This window comes from Carettochelys insculpta, chromosome 6 (genome assembly GCF_033958435.1).
Source record: "Carettochelys insculpta isolate YL-2023 chromosome 6, ASM3395843v1, whole genome shotgun sequence".
NCBI lineage: Eukaryota > Metazoa > Chordata > Testudines > Carettochelyidae > Carettochelys > Carettochelys insculpta.
Genome location: NC_134142.1, coordinates 122,367,266 through 122,379,509, shown reverse-complemented (window position 1 = coordinate 122,379,509; position 12,244 = coordinate 122,367,266). Strand labels below are relative to the sequence as shown.

The window sequence follows — 12,244 nt, the reverse complement described above, 5'->3', positions numbered from 1 at the left end:
CCTCTCACAAAGCTTTCTGACACCTCTATTGTTAAGCTATTGCCACATTGGTAGGGGTGGAAAAACTGCTCAAAAAGTTACTTGAGTAAAAGTGAAGCTGCTTGCCAGGGTGGTGGGTACTTAAGTACAAGATACCAGTGTCCCACTGGAAAACTAGTTGAGTAAAAGTACACACGTGCACACACACACACACACGTGACATCTAGATTGAACTCAAGTATCCATAAATGAAAGCAGATGCACTTTACTCAGGTAACTTAGCTGAGGGACAGGAGGCTTTTAGATCAGACTGTTGAGGCTCCTGCACTAAAATCCAGAGGTCACAGGTTCAAGTTTGTTTGTGGGTGGTTACGTACATTTCCTATTTACCTGAAATGTAGAAGACATATTACCACCCTGCTTTTTCACTTTCTTTTCTGCTTTCTGGGAAGCAGAGCCTGTAAGGGTCTCTCTCTCCATCTTCATTGGTGAATCTGGCTGGTGCCCAGAGAAATGCTGAATTCTGGTCTCTTCTCCTGGCAACAGTGCAAGCCTCTGTGTTAGGAGAGACATGATTTTATTGAGGGAGGCAGCTTTTCCTCTGGGATATGGTACTTGCTACAATCACACTGGTCTTTGTCACAACTAGATGACCCCAATCCAAGACACTTTTAATGGAATTACAACCTAAGAACCCTCATAATTAGACCTAGACACATTGTCAGGTGATTAATATATTTGCTGAAAAATGCATTTTAGAGACAACAAAACTATTCAAAATTGAATCTGATCAGGCAATCTGTTTTGGCTGAAAAAATGGGAAAAGAATTTGAAGACCCTGAAGTGGTTCATTTTGGGCCATTTCAAAATAAAACGTTTCAACTTTTCACCTTTGAACATTTCATTTTGACCTCTTTGAAATAAACTGTTTTGAGTTTTCATGTCAAAAGGGCAATTTGTTTTGAAAGTTAGCTAATTAAAAAAGCAAAAAACACCCCAAACCAACTCAAAATTAAATGAAAGATCCTGTGACTCAATATTAAATTTTGTTCAGATATTTTTGACTCAAAACCTGCATTGAAAAAGTCAAGTTTTTTGCTCAGCTCTGCCCATAAAGTCAAGTTGATGCAGATTGTGGTTGCTCTGTTGATACTTCTTTCATCACAGAAAGGCAATATGACAGGCCTCAGAGCCAGCACTGGCTTCTGGTTGACAATGCAATTTAGGCGGTTGGTTGTGACCCAGAAAGCCATAAGTGGTTTAGGACCATCCTGTTAAAAAATTCTGCTCTCCCTACATGGGAATGCTCCATAGCTACAACTAGCACAGGCATCTGAGTTAGTTGGCCCCAATTTAACAAATGGGTATTTTCTGCAAGGAATTCAAAATCTTGAAACTCGCTTCACGCCTCCAGATCTTCTGTCAGGGACTACACAACTTGCCTCCTTGCTTGCCTTGCAGAACTGGGTTATCTGCTCTAGGTCAGCCAGGAGGCAGAAATGGCTGGAAGAGGGTTTTTTTGGCCCAAGGTATGCCAGAGGCCAGACTGGAGAGGCACTTTGAGCCCTGCTGTCCTTAGAACTGACGAGCATGAGAATTATGAGTTGTTAGTTTTTCATTTACATGAAGGACTCAGGTATCAAAGGGGCTTTTATTGTGTTGTACGGTGTCTTTGTCTTTGGTGCGTCTACAACTGTTACAGTCTGCAGTTGGCAATAAATACACTTTGCAAAAATAGGCCTCACTTTTCAGAAGTGGCCACTAATATTTGGGTGCCACAATGTTTGGCTGCCCAGCTGAGGTATGCCTACACTGAACACTGAAACCAGACTTAGCCTCAGGTTTAAGTCTAAAACCTCTTCTGTCCACACAAAATCAGCCCAACTCTGGTCAGCCAGCACTCCACAACCTGTTAGGGGGTGGATCGCAGCCTGAATCCCATCGTAACTCACATCTAAGCCTTGTATTTTGCAGTGTGGATGCAAGCCAAGTCGCAAAGCCAAGTCAGAAGGCCTGTGCTATGCAATACAGAAGTGTTAGCACGGCTGTGACACCCAGGCCCAGCACTTGTAAATGCACCTTTGCAGCGTGGGGTCTCAGCTCCATTTAATTGAAAATCCGATCTTCCATCAAAGCACCATTTTAATGGAAATATTTTGACCAACACTAGTTGAAAGATATTATCATAAATAGCAGTATTTGTCCGTGCAGATTCATAGCAATAAATCTTGATCCGTTTGCCATTTAAAGTGAAAACAAAATTAAAAGACTCACAGTAGGTCTACACAGCAAAGTTATTTCAAAATAACAGAAATTATTTTGAAATAACTATCTTAGCATCTACACAACGCAACCACTATTTTGAAATCATTTGGAAACAGTGATTGGCTTAATTCAACATAGGTGAAAACCTCATTCTATAAGGAATATTGCCTATTTTGAAATAGGTGCCCTTAAGACAGGGAATAGAGCCTATTTCGAAATAAGCCATGGTGCATCCAATGGCTCTATTTCAAAATAGGCTCTACTGTGTGTAGACATCATATTTCAAAACAGCTAAGTACTATTTCAAAAGGTATTTGTGTATGTAGTGGAACAGATCTTCCAGAATAGCTTATTTCAAAATAAGGCTGCTGTGTAGACACACCCTCAGCTTGTGATGTCTGTTTTGTCCCTTCTGCATTCCCGTGGGGCAGGAGCAATCTTGAGTCTCTTCAGAGTTGCTGGAGCAGCTTTATACCCCAGCCTTCCCAGCCTGCTGGCCCAGGGTAAGGGAGTGCCAGTGCAGTATCCCTATGAGAGAACCTGGGCCAGGACTTGGAAATAAGCCATCCATTTAGTGTTCATGTGAGGGTAACAGAAAGTGGTGCCATACAGCCTTCAGCATGATGGTGGGCGAAGTTCTCTGGCCTGGGTTATGTAGGAGACCAGACTTAGATGTTCCTAACAGTCCCTATGAATTCAGACCCTCGTGGCTCAAAGGACAAAAGTTTGCTGTCCAGACCTGAATTGGGACCTTGCTGTGGGGTACCACCCTGTGCCACCAACCAAACTGACTGGCCTGCTAATTGCTGGAATAACTATGCTCAACTGACATGGACTGGGTTAAGTAAAACTCCCACCTCATCTGTTGCCCCGGCAGCATGGGGCTGAGAGCCGGATCCTCGTTCCCACCCTGAAATCGGGGGCGGTGGTTCAGCTTGGTGAAGTTCTGAAGCTCGGCTTCCTGGGTGTAACACAAACAAAGATCAGAAGTTTCTCCCTGGTGGTCTCCTTCACACACACCTCAGGTGCCTCCTTTCCAGAGCTGTTCACCATGGGCAAAGCGTCAACATTTGATTTTGCATAGCTCCAAGCGGACTTGTTCTGATTGGCTCTGTGCTCCACCCTCCCCTCCCCACAGTTTCCTCCCCTCAGTTTCATTCCATTCCTGCCCCTCAGACTCTCTTCTTTGCTGTCCCTCTCCAGCTCACTTCCCTTCCGTGGCCCCTCACTTCTCCTTTCTGTCCATGTACCTGGCCCCTCCTAACCAAACCTTCTGGAAAATAGACAATTGCTTTGCAACCATCCCCCTAGTCACTCTGCAGGTGGATTCTACCCATCCCCAGAGGGGCCAACAGTACCATGGACCTGAGGGCAAGGTCAGAGGGGGACCCAGCTCCATGCCCCAGAAGGGGTGGGGCCAGGGGCAGAAGGAGCGTGGTCAAGGGCAGTCAGGTGTGCTGGCCCTGCCTACACCCCCTCCCACACACACACAGAGCAGCACTGCCAGCACTTCAAAGGGGCCCAGAGCTTCAGCGGCCACCACTACTTTGGCAGCAGCAGTGGCCAGAGCTCTGGGCTCCTTTGAAGTCTCAGGCTCCAGGGAAATTACCCCAATCTCCCCTCAGCCTGAGTCTCTCTGGTTTGTTGAGATTGTCGTCCCTTTGAGACAGGGACTATCTAGTGCGTCTGTGCAGCACCTAACACAAGAAGGCTTCCATTCCTTTGCCTTGAGGCACTGCCCTAACAAGCTTGATTAATAAAGATAATCAGGAAACAGGATCTCAGCTTTCTTTGAAGCTGAAGACACGGCCATTGAGGAGAAGCTAAAAGAATTCTTTGTCTTGGTCTTCACTGCACTGGAGGTGAGGGAGAGTCCCCCATACCTCAGCAATTCTTCTTAGGCGACAAATCGGAGGAAGTGTCTCAGGCAGAGGCGTCAGTAGAGGAGGTTTGAGTATAATTTAATAAGTTACATAGCAGTCAGTCACCAAGTCCGGATGCTATTGTGTAATAAATTTTGTTATGTGCACCAAGGCATGGGTGGATGTGTACCATCCCCAGAAACACAAGCTGCCAGCTGTGGGTGCATTGCTAACCAGCTGAGCGGCGCCTGACTCTCTCCTGGGTGGACACCCAAGCACTCCAACCCTGCCCCATCTCTTCCCACCCTGTCCCCTGAGCTCCGGATACACGGAAGGGGTAGGGCCTTGGGTGGAAGGAGGTATGGCCTTGCACAAAAGACATAGGGCTAGGGCAGCATGCCCCCCTGCCAGCCCTCAGAGCAGCCCAGCATACACGGCAAGGTGCTGTGGCTGGGGGCTTTAGAGCCTGCCACTGCTGTAGTAGCGGCAGCCAAAAATTCCAGACCCCTTTGTACGGCGAGAGCCTGAGCAACTGCCCCCTTTGCCACCCACCTCCCTTGTGCTTGCACACTGCAGAATAACAGCAGAGCTGAGCAAGGGTAGCACTAGTACCTCCTGCGCCCCTGGAGCTCGGCTCACTCTCACGGGTGGCTCAGGCTGCCAGGGCGCGTGCCAGGGTTTGTAGTGCTGGGCTGAGCTCTAGAAGGGCTTCTGCTGGGTGTGAGGGCAAGACTTGCCTTTCCCTACGGGGCAGAGCACATGGCAGCGGCGTGAGCTCTGCAGACGGAGCAGCAGCAGCCACAAAGGCTTTGTGTGTAACTTGATGATACTCCAGGGCAAAGACAGGGTTGGCCTGAGCTGTGCTTCTTATGCCAGGGTGTGGGCAGCACCCATTTGGCACCTCTGTGACCTTACACCAGCTGAGAACAACTTTGCCCAGGGGAACTCTAAGCTGGCCAGCGCGGACAAGACTCCGGGCTGTTATTTGAGGCGTGGGATTACCTTGACTTGAGAATGCTGCTGTTTGCTCTGCAATCTTCATATTTATTTCAGTGACAGGAGCCTCTCCAGTGTCTCCATCTGAAAGACGGGAGGGCAGCATCACTGAACTGATCACAGGAAGAGCGGAAGCAGGAAATGAAAGGGGCGAGGAGAGGCTCCACCCACAGGAGGCATTTTCAATCCATGGAGCGAGCTCCACTATACTGATCTCCTGGGGTTCAGAGCAGTGTACATGGTAAGAGTCACTGGTGAATGCTACATCTGCACTGCATGACCTTGGGTATGTCACATCACATCCCAGGCCTCTGTTTCCCCATCTGTAAAACAGGTGCAATGGTACTGACTTCTGTGGAGCTGACAAGACAGCTCCTGCCCCTGTCCCCTCTCTGCTACTCTGCACAAACCTGACCACCAGCCAAATGCACAGCATGAATTCTCATCCTTGGGAAAGTTTGAGTGAATGAGCAGATGGAGATCAGGATGAGAGACCAGCCTGAAAACCAACAAACAAGAAGCAGAAGCCCGAAGCTGGGAAGACAGGAAGCTGGTTGGAGGGCAAACCACTGCTTGGAAAAGGGATTCTTGTAAACTCACAGCCAGGAATGGCATCCATGTGACAGACACACCATGCTGAGCTCACCCTCCCTCCAGCACCAAATCCAGGGGCAGGTGGGACGGACCCCAGGACATTTACATGGGGCAGAGAATTAGTGTGTGTGTCTAGCCAGCAAGCACAAGCAGTTTTGCTCTATGCTGCCCTGGGAGAGGGATGGGGAGTCTGAAACCCCTGCTGGAGATTTTGAGCAGGGTTTGCTCCTGGGTTAGAGAAAAGTGCTGTTTGACTGTTAACTGTGGTGCCTGTTCCAGGGTTAATTCTGAGGAGGGAAGGAGGTTCGGCGGCTATTTCAGAGGGTGGGGGAAAAGCTTTAACCACCTTCCTGGACCTACTTTAGGCACCAGGAAACACTAGTGTGAGAATTTCTTTTTGCATTTTCTTCATTGTGAAGAAAAACCTGACACCATGATGTTTTTGCAGATAACTTAGAAATTAGCTGACAGGAATGCTGTATCTAATCCCTACATAAAGGGAGAGGTACACATCTATTCCCAATTTACAGCGTGTAACTGGTCCTTGCTGAGCCTCTAACCTTTGTGCTACAGAAACACCGGTGAGCAGGGTGTGGCTAGACATGGCCTGTCCCACGCCCCCTTTGTCAAACACTTGGAGATAGACAGGTGATAAGAGTCAGGTGCAGTTTTGAGAGCCCTGAGTGTCAAGTTTCCACCCAATATGGACAACATAAAAGGCTAAGAGACACTCCCTCTGATCTGCAAAATAAACTGGCCGGACGTAATAGGAGAGTCAGGATTGATGGGAAAGGATCAGGTGTTTGTTCAGACAAAAAAATTCTAAATCAAGATTTTCCTAAGCAAATGGTCTGAAGCCCACTACCTGTGCTGCTGGGAACATACACCCAGCCTTCTTCAGTCTGCTGCAGATCGCTGTCTCTCTCGGAGTTGGCGGGGCTGCTGTCTGAGCCCACGTCCTCGTGTTCCTTTGAAAAAGAAAAGTTACAGGCTTTGAAAATAAAGGCGTACACACTTGAGAGAGCTCAGCACTGCCCTGAGAAAAGCCAAACATGTCCTGCCTCAGATCAGGTGTCTGGTCCCTTGCAGCTCTAAGTTTCTGGGATTCTATGTCCTGTAGCAGGCATTCAGCTGGGTGAAATCAGACCCTCTCGGAAGCTGACAGAGGCCCCAACACAGCCCTGCCCCAGGCCCCCAACGCATCTAACTTCTCGTCCACATGGCTGTACTAAAACCCAAACACTCGAGACTTTTATTTACTAACATTTAAGTCATTGAACAATTAAGCCCACAAAAGTTTATGCCCAAATCAATTTGTTCATCTTTAAAATGCCACAGGACTCCTCATTATTCTCTATTTTGGATTCCCACGAAGATCATGGCTTCAAATATACCTTTGTGTCACTCAGTTGCGAGCCTTCTCTCAAAAAAAAAAAAATGGTGACTTTGGTCAGTTTTGTACTCGGTGCCTTGCAATTTAACTGACTCTGTCTTTTACTCTTGCATCATAAAACAGCATAAATGAAAGCCAGTCGTAATTGTAAAGTCTTCCCTCATGCCCCCTCTTACTGCACATCTGGTATTTAGATAGCCCCATTGCCATAAGATATTAGCAGCAAACGCCTGTAGTGTTTTTATTCTCATGATACTCCTAGAAGGTAGGGACGGGCTACCAACCCTCTTGTGCACATGAGAAACTGTGGCACTGATGTGACCTAGGACACACAAGAAGTCAGTGGCAGAGCAAGGAAATGAGACATTGCATTCCAACAGCTAACACCTGAGACTTCCTTCACCAATCAGCAAGCTAAGTTTTCTTACACTATCAGCTCCATGAGGCAGTGATTGTCTTTTATCCTGTGTTCATACAGCTCCGTGTGCACCAGGCCTGGGCCCGCAGGCACTGTCATGGGGATAAATAACAATGGCCCTAATCTTTCTAGTCTCTCTTTGTACGTAAGTCTCAAGGTCCTGATCCTTCTCATTTAGGGTTGCCAGCTGTCTAACGGCTGCTAATCAGAGCTCTGAGGCTCTGCCCTTGTTCCTCCTCTTCCCCCAATGTCCCACTCCCTTCTATGCCTCTTCCACCAAGGCCCTGCCCCTGCTCTGCCTTGTCCCCCCAGATAAAGAAAACAGAGATCAGGGCTTATCAAATGGCACCTGGACATAGAAGTCGAAAGTCATCCTACACAAGTGAAAACCGGACGTGTGTCAACCCCTTCCCAACTCCCCTCTCTTGAATTCTGCTCTATCCTTCCTGAGATGGGGTGACCAAAACTGAGAGCAGTGTCCATGGGAGGGTGTAATATCAGCACTAGACTACCCGTGTTATTCTCCATTCCATGCATTATGCATCCTGCCATTTTGTTTTTCACTGTGCTGGGAAATGGGAAGCCTTCTCACAGCTGTAACTTACCTCTTATATGTTGGAGTAACTGACTTAAAACATAAACCTGGAAATGACACTCCTACCTTTATTTTTGCCTGAAGCTGGGATCCCGGCCCTGATTCCTGCCCAGATAGGGCATCTTTCCAAAGTCCTGGACTCGTGAGTTCTCCTTCATTTTCTTCATTTCCTTCTTTTATTTCTGGTTCTAAAAGGCCAGATCCTGGTTAAACCAAGTTATTGTTGTTATAAACAGGACTGTTGATTAATTGCAGTTGATTTGCATGATTAACTAAAAAATTGTGATTTAAAAAAGGAATCATGATTAATTTGCACTTTAATTGTACTGTTAAACAACATACCTATAGAAAGGTATTACATATTTGGGGTGTTTTCAACATTTTCAAATATATTGACTTCAATTACAACACAGAATACAAACATGTATGGTGCTCACTTTGAATCTTTAATGTGCCTGGCATGACAATATCTTCCAATGTCAGCTACAACAGTGACACGTGAACACCTGTTCTCACTTGCAGGTGACATTATAAACAAGTGGGTAGAATTATCTCCTGCAAATGTAAACAAATTTGTTTGTCTGCGTGACTAAAGCCGTGTCTACATGTGCACGCTACTTCGAAGTAGCGGCACTAACTTCGAAATAGCTCCCGTCACGGCTACACATGTTGGGCGCTATTTCGATGTTAACATCGACGTTAGGCGGCGAGACGTCGAAGCCGCTAACCCCATGAGGGGATGGGAATAGTGCCCTACTTCGACGTTCAACGTCGAAGTAGGGACCGTGTAGTCGTTGCGCATCCCGCAACTTTGAAATTGCGGGGTCCACCATGGCGGCCATCAGCTGAGGGGTTGAGAGACGCTCTCTCTCCAGCCCCTGCAGGGCTCTATGGTCACCGTGTGCAACAGCCCTTAGCCCAGGGCTTCTGGCTGCTGCTGCTGCAGCTGGGGATCCATGCTGCATGCACAGGGTCTGCAACCAGTTGTCGGCTCTGTGGATCTTGTGTTGTTTAGTGCAACTGTGTCTGGGAGGGGCCCTTTAAGAGAGCGGCTTGCTGTTGAGTCCGCCCTGTGACCCTGTCTGCAGCTGTGCCTGGCACCCTTATTTCGATGTGTGCTACTTTGGCGTGTAGACGTTCCCTCGCAGAGCCTATTTCGATGTGGTGCTGCGCAACGTCGATGTTGAACATCGATGTTGCCAGCCCTGGAGGACGTGTAGACGTTATTCATCGAAATAGGCTACTTCGATGTAGGCTTCACGTGTAGATGTAGCCTAACTGTACAAAGAGTAGGACTGCATGGACTTCTAGGCTGTGAAGTTGTTTTTTTTATTTTTTGTTTTTATATATTTTTATTTCAGAATGAAGTTATTTACTGTACATAACTCTATATTTGTAAGTTGCACTTTCACAATAAAGAAATTGCACTCTGGTACTTGGATGAGGCAAATTGAAGACCGCTATTTTCTTTTTCACTTTTACAGTGCAAATATTTGTGATCAAAACAATTATAAAGTAACCACTGCACACTTTGTTGTAACTCAATCTATAGCTGTTATAACTGAAATCAATATATTTTAAAATGCAGAAAACAACTAAAATAAAGTTTCTATTATTTGATACTGTGATTGATTACAAAAATTATTTCTGTGATTATGCAATTAACCATGATTACTTTTTAATTACTTGGCAGACCTTTAAAAAAAAAAAACACATGATTCTCCCACTCAGTTATCAGCACCCTTCCACCCCCACTTTCAATCCAGCCTCGTCCCTGGCTCCTTTCTTTAGCTATTTTTGAAACAAACTGTAAAATATCTAATTTAAAATATTAAGTTGAAGCAATAGTAAGGAATTATTAATCAAACTGCTTTTTCATGGGAAAATTTAACTTTCCTCTTAAACATTTTTGCAGAATGTGCCCATTATTTTTTTTTGTTTGTTACAGAACAGAAAATTTCATTTTTGGCTGCTGAAAACCGAAAAAAAGAAATGTTGGTTTACAGTAAACCCTCAATTTTACGGACCCCAATTTAGCAGACTTTGGAAAAAACGAACATCCCCCCACAATTCCTGAAGTCTGGTGGGGTCCATAAAATCCTAAATCCCTCCTCCTCCCCAACAAAAAAGTAGGGGGGCTTATCGCTTGTGGGATAAGCACTTGTGGTGGCTGCGGCAGCAGCTGCTGCAGGCCATGAGGCACCTTTAGCCGCATGCAGCAGGGTCCCAGACATGCAGTGGTATCCAAGCCAGATTGAGGTCTGGGGGCTCCTCCAGCAGCAGCTTTCATTCGTGGCAGGGTTTGGTTGGTTGGTTGGTTTTGGGCAGGGGGTGTTTGAAGGGGAAACTGGGGCTGGAGGCGCCTGGCGGGGCAGTAAATCCTCACACTGAATGGACTTTCAGGAATAATGGACACGCCTCCCTACGTTAGTCCATTAAATGGGGGGTTTGCTGTACTTTTAGGTTTTCATTATCAAGTGTGTATTCCTATAAATATTTTGCCAGAAAAACAAAAAACCTGCTGACTTTCTGACCCAGCCATACTCTCAGCCACAGAGGCCAGCTGAACGCCACATTCAGGAAGCCCAGGCTGCCAACTCCGCCCCTTCCACATGATTACCTCTTGCCCACCCACAGATCAAGCTGCCCTAGCTATGCTGGCCCAAGTCACCTTGGCTGGCCAGATTGCTGGCAGCCACTCCATACCAGCAGGCCCAACACCCACGCTGGCCCTGAGATGCTCTGGGTGGCCTGACTCCTGGGCCAGCTCCAGCCACCCTGGCTGCCTGTTAATCTCCAACCCCTGACCACTAGCTGTGTCCTGAGCTCCAGGCCGCAGCAGTTGCTTAGCCCCCGTCTGCTTCAGTGGGGAGGCAGAGCATGGGCTGGATCACAGCCTGGGCCAGAATAGGCTCACAAGTACCCTGGCCTACAATACCTGCCACCACCATTCACATCCTCTGTGAAAGAGAGGAATGTCCTCCAGAAGAATCCCTTTGACACACAGACTCAGTGCCCTGAGCTCCACCAGGGTCAGGATTCCAAAAAGCAGAGCTAGAAAGGAGCTGTAATTGCAGAACCACTTGGTAAATGGCATGATCGCACCATGCCCGAGGCCATTAGAGACCACACTGTGATGATCCCATCCCTGCTACAAGAACCCAGACTTCTGCCTGTCCAGTTCAGGCACTAAAGCCGTGTCTACACGTGCACGCTACTTCGAAGTAGCGGCACTAACTTCGAAATAGCGCCCATCACGGCTACACGTGTTGGGCGCTATTTCGATGTTAACATCGACGTTAGGCGGTGAGACGTCGAAGCTGCTCACCCCATGAGGGGATGGGAATAGCACCCTACTTCGAAGTTGAACATCGAAGTAGGGCACATGTAGCCAATCCGCGTCCCGCAACATCGAAATAGCGGGGTCCGCCATGGCGGCCATCAGCTGAGGGGTTGAGAGACGCTCTCTCTCCAGCCCCTGCGGGGCTCTATGGTCACCGTGTGCAGCAGCCCTTAGCCCAGGGCTTCTGGCTGCTGCTGCTGCAGTTGGGGATCCACGCTGCATGCACAGGGTCTGCAACCAGTTGTCAGCTCTGTGGATCTTGTGCTGTTTAGTGCAAGTGTGTCTGGGAGGGGCCCTTTAAGGGAGCAGCTTGCTGTTGAGTCCGCCCTGTGACCCTGTCTGCAGCTGTGCCTGGCACCCTTATTTCGATGTGTGCTCCTTTGGCGTGTAGATGTTCCCTCGCAGCGCCTATTTCAATGTGGTGCTGCACAATGTCGATGTTGAACGTCGACGTTGCCAGCCCTGGAGGACGTGTAGACGTTATTCATCGAAATAGCCTATTTCGATGTCGCTACATAGAAATAAGCTACTTCGATGTAGGCTTCACGTGCAGATGTAGCCTAACTGAGTCTCTGTGAGATTACACACACATCTCTCGCTCCCCAGCAGTAATGGTTCACATCATTTTACAGGTGGAAGGACAGATTTTTGGATTACATTTATACTGATAAATCAAGAAGTTGTAAATCAAATTACTATAGCTGCTTGCAAAAGGGAATAATGTGGAAATTTAAAAAAAAAGTTCTGACATGAAAATTTCAACATTTTTCTTTCCAGAAACACTGAAATGTATTATTTG

General features: G+C 47.3%; 1 protein-coding gene across 1 annotated transcript in view; it reads right to left on the bottom strand.

Annotated features, from left to right (window-relative positions):
• Positions 1-12,244, bottom strand: part of LOC142015178 (E3 ubiquitin-protein ligase rnf213-alpha-like) — a 151,246-nt gene that overhangs the window by 130,218 nt on the left and 8,784 nt on the right. The window contains exons 5-9 of the mRNA XM_074998595.1: positions 8,169-8,290; positions 6,562-6,664; positions 5,109-5,186; positions 3,102-3,205; positions 370-534 (exon numbers count right to left, since the gene is read on the bottom strand). Coding sequence (XP_074854696.1) covers positions 370-534; positions 3,102-3,205; positions 5,109-5,186; positions 6,562-6,664; positions 8,169-8,290 — 572 coding nt within the window. The remainder of the gene's footprint in view (positions 1-369; positions 535-3,101; positions 3,206-5,108; positions 5,187-6,561; positions 6,665-8,168; positions 8,291-12,244) is intronic.